This window comes from Musa acuminata, chromosome BXJ1-6, assembly GCF_036884655.1.
Source record: "Musa acuminata AAA Group cultivar baxijiao chromosome BXJ1-6, Cavendish_Baxijiao_AAA, whole genome shotgun sequence".
In the NCBI taxonomy this organism is placed as follows: domain Eukaryota; kingdom Viridiplantae; phylum Streptophyta; class Magnoliopsida; order Zingiberales; family Musaceae; genus Musa; species Musa acuminata.
Window position 1 is genome coordinate 34,832,714 of NC_088332.1, and position 17,725 is coordinate 34,850,438.

The 17,725-nt window shown below is 40.1% G+C and overlaps 2 protein-coding genes across 4 annotated transcripts; one reads left to right on the forward strand and one right to left on the reverse strand.

Annotated features, from left to right (window-relative positions):
• The first annotated feature begins 2,548 nt into the window (after window positions 1–2,548).
• LOC135676735 (uncharacterized) lies at window positions 2,549–7,805 on the forward strand. Of its 3 annotated transcripts, none has more exons than XM_065188236.1 (7): window positions 2,549–2,686; window positions 4,094–4,292; window positions 4,381–4,619; window positions 4,694–4,952; window positions 6,395–6,574; window positions 7,210–7,365; window positions 7,445–7,805. In XM_065188236.1, exons 2-7 carry the CDS (start codon window positions 4,281–4,283, stop codon window positions 7,619–7,621), a joined length of 1,023 nt encoding a protein of 340 aa, XP_065044308.1. In that variant the 5' UTR covers window positions 2,549–2,686; window positions 4,094–4,280; the 3' UTR covers window positions 7,622–7,805. The 3 variants fall into 3 exon arrangements, with proteins under 3 accessions (XP_065044308.1, XP_065044309.1, XP_065044310.1); XM_065188237.1 differs by having other exon boundaries at window positions 4,428–4,619; XM_065188238.1 differs by lacking the exon at window positions 4,094–4,292 and having other exon boundaries at window positions 2,669–2,686; window positions 4,428–4,619.
• Window positions 7,806–15,040: 7,235 nt separating this feature from the next.
• Window positions 15,041–16,660, reverse strand: LOC135676736 (leucine-rich repeat receptor-like kinase protein THICK TASSEL DWARF1). The gene has a single exon (XM_065188239.1). It carries the CDS (start codon window positions 16,432–16,434, stop codon window positions 15,211–15,213), a length of 1,224 nt encoding a protein of 407 aa, XP_065044311.1. The 5' UTR covers window positions 16,435–16,660; the 3' UTR covers window positions 15,041–15,210.
• Between the last annotated feature and the right edge of the window lie 1,065 nt (window positions 16,661–17,725).

Sequence of the window (17,725 nt, forward strand, 5' to 3'; positions counted from 1 at the left end):
TACTATCACATACTAAATATATTCAAATATACCGATGAATATGAGGACTAGAATTATGACTAAAAAAATGATGAGATCTTACTAATATTGAGTCGGCATGTTTAAATGAATATTATTATTGATTTTTTACTTATTTAATTAAAGTTATTTTATTTTTATTATTTTATTTATATTTATATATACATATAATATTTAAACATAATAATAAGATTGTCTTGACAAGATAAATTACAAGGGTCATTATAGATTATATTAGAAAAGTCTAGTAAAATGGTACATAGAAGAGAATATGATATTGATGATATACAACTGTCATGACTCGCATTGATAGTTGGATTTAATAAAATATTATTATATTAATTAGATTTATTGATTTTTTTAAAAAAATTCATGACCATATGTAAAATACTTTTAAAAATTTTTAGAATCTAATTAAATATAATTATTTTTTGAATAATTTTTATTTTATTTATTTTAATTTTTAATTCTTTCTTGTATCTTATCAATTAATGGATCAAGTCAAAAAATGTTAGATTATATTATCCTATTCAATTAGATAAGATATATTATGGTTTTTGATTGAGTTCTAATTATCGTTATTGATCAATATAAAATAAATCTATTTATGATAAGATTATTAAGAGATGACCTTAATAGAGGGAATCTCGTAATTATCTATTCTAGGCTATCTATTCTCCTATATAAATAGATAAGAACTCCTAATGATTTTAGATTCTGATATTAAATTTATTTCGTATAATAGCATGATTATAATTTTATATTTATAATTTTCGTACCGATCAAAAATCATTATCACATATTAAATATGTTCAAATGTATCGGTGAATATAGCCAGTTATATCATCCAAATATCCTAATCTAAACAAATCCTCCAAGATTTATCTTATTCCTTTGTGTACACTATCAACTTGGTTAATAAACATAATATCCAATTTACTCTCACAATAAAAATGATCAAGAACTTTGAATTTCCTTAGAAGTCTACTACCGTTAATTCGGACTTAAACTTATTAGGTTAGTTATATCAGTAAATGATAATAGAACCGACTTATACATCACGTGGATGAAAAATCTTGGATCGGCTTACAAGAGTTTGATGAATCTATTATCATTAATTTAATTTTAAATATTTTAAACCAATTATTTAAGTTTAATAAGTTAATGTGTCAATTGTATAATCGGATAATATTATGACAATATGAAAAAATTATTATTAGTAGTGCTAATCTTTAGCTGATCATTGTCACTCTTGCTTCACCTACTCATCCCTAAGTCAAGCACTTCAATACAATTTGTTTACACTGAAAGTATATATATGATTATAATACATTCAGTTTAGTCCCACATCAAAAATTAAAAAAAAAATCTCAAATTAATTTATAAATATTTAATGAATCCACTATTAATAATCCGAGCTTAAATAATTCAGTCAAATATTGAAAATAAAAAAGAGACTTAAATTAATTTATAAAATTTGATGATTTCAATATTATTAATCTAAGCTTACAAATTTTGGATCATTTGGTTATAGATCCATCGAAGTTAATGTCCATCCAACTTAATAGATTAGTCATCCAATCAGATCAAACCTAGTGAGCGATTAACTCAGTAGATTTCCTATGCATTAATTATATTAGGATTCGACATCAAGCTATGAGATTATAATAACCTAGTTCAGTTTTACAATAGACTAAGATTTCTTTATAAGGACTTGATAATAGAATATTATTAACTTTGATTTCAATATTTTGGATTGCATAATCAAAAAGTGAGAAAATTATGTTATTTTTTAGAAAATTATGATATTTTTGTACAACAAGAAACCAAAAAATAGAGAGAAATTATGATATGTATGCATATGTATATATATGTATATACATATATGTATATACTATATAGATACATATATTCACACACACACACATATATATATATATATATATATATATATATATATATATATATATATATATATATATGTGCGTGTGTGTATACATATACATACATATATACATACATATATTTATATGTATATATATATATGTATATATATGTATGTATGTATGTATATACATATATATATACATACATATATATATATACATATATACATACATATATACATATATACATACATATATATATACATACATATATATATATACATACATATATATATATATATATATATATATGTATATATATATATATATAGGAGTGGTTATACTATCTGAAGAGATACCCATGTGAATTGGAAGGAATAAAATTAAAAGAAAAATTAGAAAAGAAAGGGATAAAGAGGGGGAATTGGATAATGTACACTATAAGAAAGATTTATTTGTTTTTAAAATAAAATACTCTGATAAATTGTAAATATTAGAATGTCGTATTGTCAGATGAACAAACCGCACCCGTCAAGAATTCGGTCTTATTTTTTCGACGGGACGGACCGGACCGGTCCGGGCCGGATAACCACGGAAATCGAACAGCCCATTGGCCCCCAATCCACCTTCCCACGCCCCGTCCCGCTCTCTCTCTCTCTCTCTCTCTCTCTCCAAGAAAACCCTCCCCGTACTTCGTACGAGAGCTCTGACCTTTGACCTTCCTCTCATTCTTGCAACCGGAGCAGGCGGAGAGTTCGAGAATGCCGATCCTTGTAGCTCAGGTAATCCCTGCCTCCCACCCACCATTCTCGCCTCCCGTCTTCTTCTTGAATTGATCGTGCGAGCTCAGTTCACGTCTCATGTGGATCCCAAGTTAGATTCCTTCTTGTTGACTCCTTTTAGTTTTTCTGCGAACCACGAAAGCGCGGCTTTTGGGAGCGGAGCTTGTGCTTTGATTCTGGTGCTTGTAGAGCTTAGCTAGAAGTAGAGCTTCGAATGTGGGTTGATGGCTGGAAGCAGCAATTATTGTCATTGTGAACCTTTTCTTCGGGAGCTTGCTGTTATCTTTAGCACACGAACATAAAAATGTTGTCTTTTTACAGAACACAACAGTCTGATCAACAGGAAGGTGCAGTAAGAGCAAGCGGTACTCCTTGGGATGTCGCATGATAAGGTCTTTATTTCTCAGTTAAAAGATATGAATTTTGTGGATCTTCTGTGTCGTATTAAGCAGAGAAAATATGGATGGTTGCGAGAACTGATTAATATTTGAAGGTGGGAACGATAAAAAAGGGGAAAAGGAAAATCGATTTGGGATGATGTTGGAGTTTTTATTGTGATAATGTGTCTGCATGTGAAGACGGGAAGAAAAAGGATGGGAATGGAAGTTAGTTCTCGGGCCTTGGGCTAGGAAGGAGTGATTGTCAGCTAGCTATTAGATAACATTATATGCCAATTGGATTTTATTCTTTTCTGCATTTGTTCTTAAACATTTTTAGCATAAGGCCCCATGAAGAAACATGATAAAATCATAGGTTTCCTTCTTTGGCATCATATGCTTGTTCCAATCTTTGTTAATCTGTATTAAGATCTATCCAACTAGTTATGCTAGCAAAGATCCTCCACTGTCATTGCTTTTAAAAAGAAAAAAAATTCCTTTCTAAGAAAAATCCATTTGCTATCTTGTCTAATACTGAGTAGTTTTCCATAGTGCAAAGAAATACTTGAGCATTGCTGGCCTGCACCAAAAATGTAATTTTTGTTGACATGCCCTGTGCCTGTGACATGCTGGGATGGAAGGGCATGACATCTGTTATTAGCTGAGATGAGCCAACAATATGCATGAATTGTTGATACATCCTTAGTATGACAGAGTACAGAGATTCATCCTTGGTACAACATAGACTTCAGTGCTGGCACAGTATGCCATGGTTGTAAAACTCGGATCTTCCTAATTAAATTTCAAACCATAATTCATATAATGGGCAAAGGAGTGATCTTGAGAAGTTTAGCTATCTTTCACAAGCAACGCTGAAATATCATATTCGCATTCCTCCTTCCCACTGATTTTTTTTGTAGAATCTTCTGTTTCTTGTTTCCCACCTATTATGGCGAAATCAAATGTGATATAAGAACATAATCCTGGATCTAATTTGTCACTTATGGCTCTTTTATATGTTTTTAAACAGAATCTTATCGGTGCCCTGGAATCATTCTCAATATTTATATAGCATTTGCTCCACCCTGCTTATGCAATATCATATATTGATCAAAGCTGTTATTGTGAAATTATCGACAAGCATGATTGGAGTTGATGGATTATCTGCAAGAGACAGGACAAGAAGTTGCATAACATAGTTATGATTCTTCTTGATCATGCAAGACATGGTATTTTCATTTTCCCATAATGGTAGTTTGATTTGATGCTAATTTTGTTCCAATTAAATTTACCTGACTGTCAATGATGCATTTGCAGAATGCATATTCAATTAAGACTTCAACATGTTTACATTTTCCACTTAGGATGGCTCTTGTCCTCTTTGTCACAATGTTTGGTGCCTATACCTGCTACATCTGTTTGAATCAGATTTCTGTTGAAAGATCAAAGAGTATGCTATTTGGTACCATAGTTACACGAAATCAATGCGAGATTCATGCCATCCCACCTGAGGAGATCCCTTGTGTGCATTTTCCACAACCAAAAACTTATAGCAGGTGCACTTTTCATTGTTATACTGCTTTTGAATTTGATCATCCTTTAGTCTAATGCATGCTGCTGATGTAATCAGGGATGAATGCTCATGCACTCCTGTAAGGTTCTTTGTTATTTTGTCCATGCAAAGATCCGGCAGTGGGTGGTTTGAGACATTGCTAAACAGCCATCCAAATATCAGCTCAAATGGGGAGATTTTTTCTGCCGCAAGAAGAAGAAATAATATCTCAACCATTATAAACACATTAGATAAATTGTATTCCTTGGACTGGTTTAGTAGTGCTGCAAAAAATGAATGTGTTGCTGCAGTGGGATTTAAGTGGATGCTGAATCAGGTCTGGATATTTCTTGCCGTATTTATTATCATCTCCTTTGTTGTGACTTTGCTGATCTGGGTGACCTGAGGTATTAATGAAATTATATTAAAAGTTTGGTGCCTAGTGATATCCTGTGACTTGATCAGAACTTTAGAATGTCAGGTATCCATGCCAATGAAATGATATAAAAATGCTAGAGGTAAAATGTTCATGGAGTGCAATATTTAATGGAAAACGAGAATGAATGCAGACAGAAATAGCATAACACCTTAATCCAAAGTTGCAATATAATAATTATATTAGGAAAAGTGAGAACCTGTCTTCGGTATATGTAAGACCAAATTGTTTGCAACCTGACTAGCACAATTCTCAAAATAAATGGGTCTAGGTGATATGGCAAGAGTAGCTATAGTAGTAATTCTCAACAACCATAGAATTGGTGTCAGCCTTGGTATAGTATGCTACCTAAGGTTCAAAGATAAATGATGTGTTATTCACTGGCTTTTCAAGATATAAGAGACTTTTTATTGACTATTGTGTAAAAGGTAAAATTTTATTCTGGAGTATTTAGTATGTTTGCTTATAGACCCTTTGAAATTTCATACTATTAGGAATGCTGCAGAAGGGATGCTTCAGAATTTTCATGCTAAAAATATTATTGCTTGTATGACATCTAATTAGGGTTGAATAACCTTGGTCTCATGGAGGCGAAAAAACCAAATTTACAGTGTTATTTACTCGAAGAGTGATTTACAGGGATATTTGCACTAAATGGAAACTTTATCATGCAAGATTAAGTTAATTGATAATCCAGCTTGAGATGTACCTGAATCATACTACTAATCCTATAAGTAGCAAGGAGCTACTTTCCTTCCTAGAGTAGGAATTTAACCCTAGTTTGAAGAAATGTACCTGACTGTTATCACTATAACCTAGAGGGGATTTAAATGAGGCCTTTGATGAAAGATATCCATTTTAATTTGTAATATTATGCCTGCTCTGTATTGCCATAGCTAGATTCCCTATATAAAAATTAAGAATCCTTATGCCATCGAAGCAACCTTGCATCATTGTGTGACCAGTTCCATATATGCAGTGTCTTGACTGTCATATAACCTTTTTATGGTCTGTGTAAGAATTCCATGTCAGTTAGAGGCAAGGGGTCTTTTCATATAGTATATGCATTTCGTTAGGTTCTTATGTTTTCATGTAAGTTTGATTTAGGCAACTGTTTTGAATTAATTTTGTTTGTGATTTATAAATGTCACGTAGTTCAATTAAAAATGCAACTTCTTGAGGAACAAACTTATCCACATTTCAAAATGTAACTTAAATTCTTTATGAACTTGACTATGAGGCTTAGATATGTTTGCCAAATACTTTTTCCTATTCAAGCTTAGAATACAGTAATGCTGACTTGGATGATTTACATGTATGATTATTGCTTTATGATGTGTCAGGGAGTCATGGATCATCACAAAGAGATACTTGATTATTTCAAGTTGAAGCATGTTTCTATCATTTTTCTTTTTCGGAGGAACATCTTACGAAGGCTTATTTCTTTGCTCGCTAATGATTACGATAGATATGCAAAGCAGCTAAATGGTATTCACAAATCACATGTTCATTCAACAGAAGAGGTCTCACTCTCTCTATCATGCCACTGTCATCTATATGTGATATAATATTTGCTTCATTTGTCCTCAATTTCTTTCTCAGTAATGGATACTGCATGAGTCTCCATGACTTAAGATCTTACTTAATTGCTCTTTTCTTTAGCTACTGAGAGTATCTGAAAGTAACAGACATGTATCCTTTACACACATCAACACACACACATATTCCTCTACTTTCTTATTCTTCCTCTCATATGGCTACCTTGTCAGCCTACTATCTCTCCTCTTACCCTTTCCCTTTAAAAGGTTGACAAACTTACTAGAATTGGTTAAAACTGGCCATCTCTGCTGAGTTTGGTTCTCTGTTTAGTTCCAACCAAAGAAAAAATGAAAAGCAAAGTGAAATGTCAAATTACATTAAAAAAAAAAAAGATAAGGTATAAATTAGAGATTGGACTTTGACATTTGAATTTGATTTATTTGTCCTAGATGTTATCCATAGTTAATTCATTGATGTAGTGTTTCTAACAATCTTAAATTTTATGTGTATCTAAAATTTTCTTTTACAAACTTGTCTTATATTTGAAGCCTTGACCTCTTAATACTTCATATAAACCACATTCCTAATATTTGTTGTATGCCTCAAATGCAACCTGCAGGCTGAGGTTCTGGCACGATTCAAGCCCACAATCAATGTGGCAGTTCTGATGGCCAATTTCAGCTATGTTGAGAGGACGATAGCCGATTGCCTGCATTTCTTTAGCAGCATGCGCCACATTGTATTGTATTACGAAGAGATCATCGGCAATCAAAATGTCAGGAAAAACAAAATCTTCTATGATAAGGCTTGTTTTGAGTCTTTGTTGGTTGACTTTAATATTGCTCTTTGTGCAGGCTTTATCTCATGTACAAGAATTTCTCAGTGTTCCTGAGAGGAAATTAGTGAGTCGGCAAGTGAAGATTCACACCAGGCCCCTACCAGAGCAAGTTACAAACTGGGAAGATGTTTCCAAGATGCTCAATGGGACACGGTATGAGCATTTTCTTGGGCATTCTGATTATGGTGGATAATGTTTAAATGCCAATTTTATTCATGTTCAGATTAGTTGGTTAGCACAGTGTGATGAAATTCTTGAAAGTATCATTCTTGGTGATTGAGGAGTACAGTTTCAGTGACAAAATGTATTTGTTAGATGAAATAACCTGTTAACGAAAACAGGTGTTTTAGTTTCAGATAAAATGATTCTGCTGTCAACTCCTGAAAGGCATCAGGGGAAAAGATTTCCCTGCTGGTCCTTTTTCTTCCCTTTTTGAACTACCTAAAAGCACAAGATGATTGTTGAAATTTGAGAATATACTTCCAATTAAGGTTATAAATACCAGTAGGATCAAATATGTTTCAAACTGTATTCATGGATCTGCTCAAGTACTGATATTGAAACACATAACTCAACATTAGTCAATATATTATTCATTTTATTATTTTATTTAATGATATTTGGATGATGTAGATCAGTATTTCATTCTTGTTAAGTTACAGAAATAGTTATTTGATCGTTATTTAAACTGTTGGCTATGATAAATCTATATGGGCAAAGTATTAAATAAGGGGGGGTTTAAATTGTTGATGTGACCCAGCAATGTTAAATTTTGGCTGAGCTCCATCTCCTCAAGATGAATCATACAGCCAAGAATGATGGAGCTTGTGCTCCATCCATAAGTAAAGATTTCATAGTAGCCTTAATAGGCAATGTTAAATTTTGGTTGAGCTCCATCTTCTCAAGATGAATCATACAGCCAAGAATGATGGAGCTTGTGCTCCATCCGTAAGTAAAGATTTCATAGTAGCCTTAATAGACCATGCATTTCTCTTAGAATATTCACTTGGGAGACCAGTGCCACTCATGGAAACAACCTTTTTGGAGTTAGAGATAAAATTGTATACATTGACTGTCCCAGATCGTGCATGAGTAAGAGTCTCGTGGTGTCACAGACAAAGCTGTAAACGGAGTATTTGATGTAATGTTTACGTACGTCCATGTCTTTTGGTTTTGTTCATGCTTTGCACAGTATGTACATGTAGAAAGCTGGCAGTAGGCTTGATAGCTCCATTTTGGTTAGTTTTGGTGGTCGTTTCAGACTTATAAACGCAGGTTGTGTGCAATCATCGCGTAAAGGCAAAATTGCCTAGAGACATGCTATTTAAGTTGCCATTTTAGGGGTTTTCTAGCTCCGTAGAATGGTGCGGAGTGTTAGCTAGCACAACGCCCAAGAGCTACTCGGGTGGCACATTGCTGGATGGGCCTTTCAAGTATTGTCGAGGGTTGGTTCGCTGCATTGTTCTGTAGTAGTGTCATGTGGGCACTAGTGGGGACTTTGGTTTGTGATAGATCATCTTGGACCTTTTGTCATGCGATCGTTCAGAGCTTGCGAAGTCTATGTTTGTAATTTGTATTGGCTATCAAGTATTTATTGAAACGACTGCTTATGGATCCCGAGTCAAACGCTTTCTCTAACTCATCTTCTCTTTTGTAGGTCATTAAGGGACCATAAGAGATTTTAGGGAGATCCTTTGTGGACGAATATGCAAGGGTGCTGCACGACTTAAGTAAAACCAGCTAAGTCTATGACATATGGTATTAGAGTTGGACAAGCACACCTAGAAACACTTGACATGCAAACGTAGGGGACCTAACGGGGTTGTGTTGAGGGTAGCCAGCGTTCACGACTGTTTAGGGAAAACAGGTGTTGAGGTGTAGGGAAAGGAGTCGCTCAGAGGAGCGGACCTCCGAGATTGGCATTCAGAGGAATGTCCAACCCTTCGCGTGAGAGGCACCACGAGGACAAACGAGCTGGGAAGAATGCGTAGTGCACAAAGGTTGGGATGGCTGAGTTTGAGCTACGACTTGACGTTGGCAACCAAACTTGACGGTGCTTAAGGCAAAAGGGGTGCTTGGCAAAGGATGAGACCGTGCAAGGTAAGATGGGTTGCTCAGCGACCGAAAGAGTTGTGTAAAGCTCACAGAGGTGAGAAGAATTGCTAACTCGAAGAATTCAGTACTCATGCAAGGGCTTGTATGCGGGGACAAACTGTTTGTGGCTATCCCAAGGTGACTGAAACTCGTCGCTATGGAGCATTAAAACTTTCTCTTTAGCATGAGAAGGATATGTCCGTAGGAGGTTGAAGTGTACAATAAGTTCAACATGTTGTTAGGCCGTGAGAGGTGAAATGGGGGCTATATTGGCGAAGAGTCACAATCGAGCAAGTGCGTTTGTGAGGGTAGAACAATGCATAGTTTGTTCAGCAAGGCGGATTAGTCCAAGGAGATGATGGTCTCCGAAACTTTTAGAGGGAAGGATACGAAGAGGAAAGTTGTTCCAACGAGATAGATATTAAAGAGGGAGAATCATATGCAACGGATTGTACATGTTGAGAAATGGTACCTTAAGATAATAATTCCACAAAGCTCAACGAATCGAGTGAGTAACGTGGAGTCGTCACTTAATCTCATATGAGGTAATCCGTTGGTGGATGCATTGCGAGATCAAGTGGGAGAGCAACCCAAGGCAACACCAGATGAAGGCACTCTTGGAGCCGGTGTGGAAATCGGACTCAACGGAGAGTTGACCCATGGAATGGTGGGCATAAGGGCCACTATCAACTCAATGCAAACCGAGGGATGGAGCAACTTGGGTGAACTTGGTGAAGTGCCCAAGTCGCATGAAGGAAGTCGACATAAAAGATGGAACATAGAGCGAAGGCACGAAGCTTTCCCTAGACAGAGGTCAAGACATGAACTCTTACAGAGGTAAGAGCGGGATCATGTTGTTCCATGAGTCCCTCATTTTGATAAAGCAAACTTATCTTGTATGGTGCTAAAGACGAAGGGAGCTTCGAGACACATACACCTTATCTCGGAAAAGCATTTGACGGAGGAATTAAGGCAATTCGACTTGCGAAGGCGAATTTAGGGTCAGAAGGTCTTAGCACAGGGCAAGAGGATGCGAAGGTAGGTACTCTTGAAGAATATGTCGCAGTGCTGCCATTCGAGTTGCTACAAAGGAAGCAGTGCATAGTGGAGATTGTGCTAGGGGAGGTAGAGGCCTAGAATCCAGACAATGACACACCAACTTAAGCGAAATCGGTGGCCTTCGGGAGTTGCTAGGCGACGAACTGTCCTAGAGTTGTGCTTCGTCCGGGTGTGACCCAAGAGCGGGTGGACAAAGTTCAATTGCTAAAGGAGCGAACATAATCCAAGGTGGCGGAGGCCATGTAATGTGCTGGCAGAGGCCACACATGGAGAGATCGCAGTCCGAGTTCATCCCATAAAGATCAGAATACAATGGAGATGTCACCAGGTGGCGACATAGTAAAACGAATCGTGGTGGAACATTTCGAGGCAATACGACATAAGTAGGAGATGTCCTACGAGGGATTGGATCATATAGAGGTATAATCAGGAGCTATTGGGAGCTTTATTATGGTGAACAACACGAAGGCAAGAAGGGCTATGGATTTAAGGAGTGAATGTCATAGTACCGCACAAGCGGGTCTTCCATGCGTGCATCGAATGTTGTATCGAAGGAAAGCCTTGGTCATCAGCATATAGGGGCTATGCACCATCGAGAGAGAAATTCGAGTGCAAGTACTATTGAGTCTCATGGGTAGGGCTTGATTATACAGAGGTATGATCAGAGCGGTTGGAGAGTTGGATTGCTTTAGAACTTATATTCACATAAGAGAACCCGATAAGTTAGAGGATAAAGCCGAGTAAGCGAACATTGCTACCAAGAAAGCTAAGGAGAACAGAATCAGCGCGAGCCCTGCAACATGATGACGGAGGCTATGCATGAGAGTTGTAGTCTGTCTTTCCATCGACCAAGGGGAATTGCTCGTAAGACATAGTGGTGTTGAAGCAAGTGGTTAAAAGGAGCGAGGAAGCAACGAGTCTAGAGGGACTCAGCTACCAAATCCAAGCATCGGTTAGAATAAAGGTGGACTTGGAGGAGTGTCACAGTGTCGTAGAGGTGGATCTACCGATCGCGAAGAAAGGGATGTAGATGCGAGGCAGCAGATAGTAGGGTCATGGGCATGGTAGCGCTATGGTACCATTGAGGCAAGAGTTATGTGAAATCATCAATCCCTTGCTTTCATGGAGGGAGAGTGCTTGGTTGTGAAAGGGGTCGAGAAGGTGGAGAATATAGAGGTAAACTCCAAGTATCGAAACAAAGTTGAAGGGTAGAGGATAGGAAACTTCGTAAGATTGGTGTCAACAGACTTCTCATCAAGATAGACAAAGGTGGAGGGCTTCGAGTCGATGCAGCAGTGCTCGACCAAGTAACGAAGTAGGGCAGTATGCTATGTTGTACTTTTTCTACTCGGAGGATTAGGCAGTAGAAATGATGGAGAAGACGGTTCAATCCCAGAGGCGATCAAAACTAGTGGAGACTTGCTCCAAGTTAGGGCAAAATTTTGCTCTTTTCTGATAAAACTTCTTGCATTCTAGAAGTTCGATGATAGTGAGAAGGTGAATCGTAGTAGCTAACTCAACACAATGAGTGCAAACACTTCGAGTGCTTCGGGAGTGTGAGTAAAGAGTAGGTGAAGGCTAGTAACCAGCTTGATGCATGGAGTATAATCCTCGAGGAGGTGCGCGAAGTAACATTGCCTTCTCAACTCTTAAGAAAATGGGCAAAATTGAGTATCACAATTCTCTTATTTATTAAGTAGACGAGCTTTGCACAAGTTTAAAGACCATTCGAAGAAACTTAGTGGAAGACAATAGTGGTCAAATCCTCACCAATGGTGATCGATGTTATCGAGAGTAGACTTTTTGCTTCATTTACCAATAGATTGTTAATCAAAAGTGAGTGATGCGAACCTACTTAGAGGCGACAATTAAGTGAAAGAGGAATCGATGGGCAAATTTTATGGAGGAAAGACCCCAAAACCTTCAAAGTCTACAATGCGATGTTCTTTAAGCTCCAACAGACATCTACTCAGTTCAAGCAACATAAGACGTTTGAGAGATGGGTACATAACAAGAAAGGTCTTTTCTTTCATTTGAAGGATTCGCAGGAACCAACAAGGATTAGCACAACTCGATCGACCCCACACTAGAGTCAGTCATTGGCGAGTTGAAATAGCATGGCGGATCAATGTTCGACTACTCAACAACAGCGGCAGAGTGCAGTTGGGAGCCAAGAGGCACTTTGCAGTTGGAGCAAAAGATTGAAGATTCAGGAAAGGCGAGGAGATACAGCGTCCACAAAGGCTTCGACGAGGACGTCGAAGGAATAAGTGGGGGAGAATGTTACGAATAAAGCTGTAAACGAGGTGTTTGATGTCTGTGTCTTTCGATTTTGTTCATGCTTTTCACAGCATGTAGAGGGTTGGCAGTTTGCTTGACAGTTTCATTTTAGTTGGCTTTGGTGGTCGTTTCAGGCTTGTAAATGTAAGTTATCTGCAGTCATCACGTAGAGGCAAAACTGCCTAGAAATATGCCATCCAGACTGTCATTTTGGGGGTTTTCTAGCTTCATAGAATGGTGTAGAGTGTTAGTCAGTACAACACGTAGGAACTACCTGGGTGGTATATAGATGGATGGGCCTTTGGGGTATGGTTCGCTGCGTTGTTCCGCAGCAGTGTCATCTGGGCGCTAGCGTAGACTTTGGTATGTGGTAAATCATCTTGGAGCCCATGTCACCGTTCAGAGCTTGCGAAGTCTATGTTTGTAATTTGCATTAGTTATCAAGTGTTTGTGCATCCTGAGTTAAACGTTTTCTCTAACCTGTCTTTTCTTTTGTAAGTTGTTAAGAGACCATAAGAGGTTTTGGAGAAACTGACCCTTTGCGGATGGACATACAAGGGTGTTGCAAGACATAGACAAAACCAATTCGGATACATCCTTTTTTTTTTTTTTTTAATGTGGGAACATAAAATGAAGATAGCTATTACAAATAGATATACCCAAGAAAATATGATCAATTAACCAACAAATCAAATTCCTAGCAATCTTTAGTCATGCTGAATATGGATCGGGCTCCTGCAGTGAAACTAATATGTCATGTTGGCATCATGAGATGAACAGCATAAACTGATACATACTCATCATTTAGCAAACAAACAAGTTTGTCATCCTGACACTGCAGAACATGCCATTTAGGTTTGAACCCCTGGCAGCGGATTAAGCAGGCAATCAAGGCTGCTATCTTTTAACAGATGAATTTTTTACTAGGTTTGAACATGGATCAGGCTCCTGCAATGAGCCTAATATGGTGTGTGGGCATCATGAGATGAACAGCATAAACTGAGACATACCCATGATTTAGCAAATAAATAAGTTTGTCATCAGGCACTGCAGAACATGTCATTCAGGTTTCAACCCTTGGCAGCAGATTAAGCTGGCAATCAAGGCAGCTATCTTTTAACAACATGAGTTTTTTCTTATGATGAGGAGCTTTTTTTCCTTGCTAATATTATTACTATATTCTACAAGAGTGCTTAAGATATGACTAAGGATGAGCCAACTGGTAAACAGAATGATATAATGGGTGTGCAGAATCTAGTGCCACTTTGTGCTGACATTTTATTGATTGAGAAGTAAAAAGATGTACATGCCCATCATAAGAATCACCGTCTGTCAACTCATTTCAGCAGTGAAAGCACATTTTGTTATGTGTTTTGTGGGTCAATTCTGATCATTCTTATTACTATTCTGCAATAATGCTTAAGATACAGGATGTATACAATGAATGTGCAGAATCCACTGCCACAGTGCTGACATCCACTGATTGAAAAGTAAATAGATGTGCATGCCCATCATAACTACTCCCTTTCAACTCATGCTCAGCAATGAAAGCACATTTGTTGTGTTCTTGGTCAATCCTTGTTCAGTGGAGGCAGAACCATCTCAAGTGAAAGTACCCTTGCAAATTCTTGATGCACTTTACCTTAAATTTCTCCTCCTTTCTTCCTCTCTTTACTTCTAAGAAGCATGTCAAACTTTGCAATGTCTTCAATCGAGGATAGATTCAATTAAAGCATGCAATTTTGTGTATAGGAGTTTCTACCCACAGTGGATTGGGTTCATCCTTGTTCATATATATATATAAAAGAAAGGAAACTCTCATTCTTTCCTTTTTTTTTTCTTCTTTTAGACCATTTCTTCTTTAACTCGTTAAGAGGCTTAGAAAGAGAGAGATTGGTCAGGAATCTTGTTTCAATAAATTCTATGTATTTAAGATATACAAATGAATTGCACAGAGAGTGTGTGAAGATATGATCTTATTAGACTTGTTTAATTAATTATCAAAACAATTGATATTATTCAAAATTCAATTGGTCATATCAAAGTCAATTCATTTTATTTATATATATATATATATATATATATATATATATATATATATATTCTTCGCTTGATGCATTTCCTACTTACCAAGAGTTGATTTGTGATTTGGAGCCTCAACATAAGTTGGTGATTGAGGTTTCAATCCAAAGAATTGAGCTCAACTGACGGTCTACATTGCATCATTAGTTCTTCAACCTAAACCTTAACTCACAAAACTAATCAAAGAATGTTGTCAACGTTTACACAAAAAGGACTTCTTTTCTACTTCGTCTCCTTCTCGGGCGGCGGCGGCGGCTGCGATAGCGATTAGCCTCTCCAGTCGGGACACTGGTCGACGGGGCGCATCCTCTGATTGCCGGCCTTGAGCGGACAAGGCGCGTCGAAGGGCGGTGCCATGCAGTTGTACTGCAGGCACAGCGACGCCCCCACCGGGATGGTGGCCGCCGCCGCAGGGCCGATCTCGAGCCCGGTGAGGAAGTTGTGCTGGAGGTAGAGCAGCTGCATCCCGTTGGTGAGCCCCTGCACCAGCCGGCTGGGCACCTCACCGGTGAACCGGTTGTTGTTAAGGTAGAGCCGCCCCACTGCGGCCAGCTGCGGCGGCAGGCGCCCCCACAGCCGGTTGTAGCTCAGGTCCACCACCGGGATGATCACGTCCCCATCGGGCGCCACCGGCCCGGAGAAGGCGTTCCGCTGCAGCTGGAGCTTCGCGAGCGGGAGCGCGAACACGCTCCCGGGGATGGGGCCCTGGAGCTGGTTGGAGCTGAGGTCGAGGAAGTTGAGGCGGGTGAGGCAGGGGAGGACGGCGTCCACGGCGCCGGTGAGCGCGTTGGAGCCGAGGGCGAGGTACTGTAGGGACGGCGGCAGAGGCGGCACGGGGCCCGAGAGCTGGTTGTGCTTAAGGTCGAGGCGGAGGAGGGCGCTGGACGAGTCCGGGAAGGGCGGGAGGGGCCCGGAGAGCTGGTTGTGGCAGAGGATGAGGTTGGAGAGGGCGGGAGCGGCGGCGAAGGCCGTGGGGACGGGGCCGGTGAGCTGGTTGTAGCTAAGGTCGAGGGTGCGGAGGTGGGTGAGGGCGCCGAGGGTGGGAGGAATGGGGCCGGAGAGGAGGTTCTTGCTGAGGGCGAGGAAGCGGAGATCGGAGCAGCGGGCGAGGGCGTCGGGAACGGGGCCCGTGACGCGGCCGGGGACGAGGGTGAGCTCGGCGAGGGCGGAGAGGCGGCCGAGGGCGGGATCGAGGCGGCCCTGGAGACCCGGGGAGCCCGCGCGGGGGTCGCCCAGAGCTAGCGCCACCACGCGGTCCCCGTCGCATAAGACCCCGGAAAAGGTGCAGGGGTCGGCGGTGAAGTCCCACGCCGCGAAGAAGCTCGACCCGGGCATGTCCTCGAGGCCCTTCCGGATCTCCTGCAGCGCCAGGAAGTCCACCGGGTCAAGAATCCCCACCACGCCCGCCGACGCCAACACCATCGACCACAATGAGACCAACAAGAGGCGGCGAGGTCTCAGTAAGCAGCGGCACTCCATCGTCGTCGTCATCGCCCTCTGCTTTCCTTGTTTGAGTCTTGTTTGAGTTCCTGAAGCAGAGAAGAAGAGCGGGGAAGAAGGGGGGGGCTAATAAAGAGTTAGGGGGGGGTGATGGGATGTGGGTGTGCGTGAAAGGTGGGGGGAGGGGAGCTACAGCTTTTCTTGGTTGGGTGATTGCTTTCTCGTGTGGGAGGGCGTGAGCGCTTTAATGGCGGAACTGCAGAGAGAGAGAGAGAGGGGGGGGGGGGGGGGTGCGTGAATGGCTTCTTTAGCTCTTCTTCTTCTTCTTCGTCTTCTTCCTTTACTTTGTTGTCTGATGAGCGATCGTGTGAGATGATGGAGGCAATGGACCCTCTCGCCTTGTTTGTGCAGTATAGACGTGAAGGATCGCGTTCTTTCTTTTAATGATTATTTCACTTGTCTTCTTCTTCTTTTATTATATTACCTACCGTGGTGTGGTCCGGTGTCATAAACGGCTGTCCGAGCCAGGTGGCTCGGCGAGGGAGGCCGTTGACAGACGAGCCGGCGAGGGTCACGTGAGCCTCGGCCCACACCGACACGTCGGCGGGGGTGGTGGCGTTGGCCTGCCAGGTCCAGTCCAGGTGGGACCCATCGATTTGGGCCCCCTTTGTCTTTGACTTCACAAGGCAGGTAAGCCTGCGGTATCGCTCTTCGACGTTTCTCCCTCTTTCCATCAAGCTCTAACGTGACAGCGGGTAGTTGCGTGGGTGGGTGGGTGCGTGGAAATGCGATGTCAGGGTGACCTTTTTGTTATCCTTCTCCATAGTTAAAAGAGTATGTGACGAAGTTATTAAATTAAGAAATAATGATTTTTATTGGTACTCTTAATAAGAAAAAGAGTTAAGATGGGGAGGTGGAGGCGAAGACATGCCGTGAAAGCCGTGGCATTAAAATAGGTGGCGGCGGGTAATGCCACAGAAGTGGGCGGGCCAACGTTCCCGCCATCACGGGGGACCTGCACGGATCTTAATGGCATCATCGTGATCGTGTGCCCATCTCAAGGCTCGGACGACCTCCGAATCCTTGTGATGACAAGGGTCCGTTTATAGTTAATCAGCAGCAGGCGATATAGTGAAATTAATTACAATAAGGATGAATCAATCATATTAAAGATTACCATATAGGGAGATCCGTTTGGTCTCCTGCCTAGCAACAGTCGGACCGTAACATCATGGTATCAGAGCTCAGGTCATAATATGATGCACTACTCAGCTTTAATAATTGAATTGAATTGAATTGTATTAATTTTCTTATTATTATTTGATGTTCTTATGCTTAACAA

Bases quoted from the DNA above. Each gene is read 5' to 3' on its own strand.
- LOC135676736 (XM_065188239.1), bottom strand. From the start codon at position 16,434: ATGACGACGACGATGGAGTGCCGCTGCTTACTGAGACCTCGCCGCCTC.
- LOC135676735 (XM_065188236.1), top strand. The intron at 4,953-6,394 runs GTCTGGATATTT...ATGATGTGTCAG, and splicing joins TTAAGTGGATGCTGAATCAG to GGAGTCATGGATCATCACAA. The intron at 6,575-7,209 runs GTCTCACTCTCT...TGCAACCTGCAG, and splicing joins ATGTTCATTCAACAGAAGAG to GCTGAGGTTCTGGCACGATT.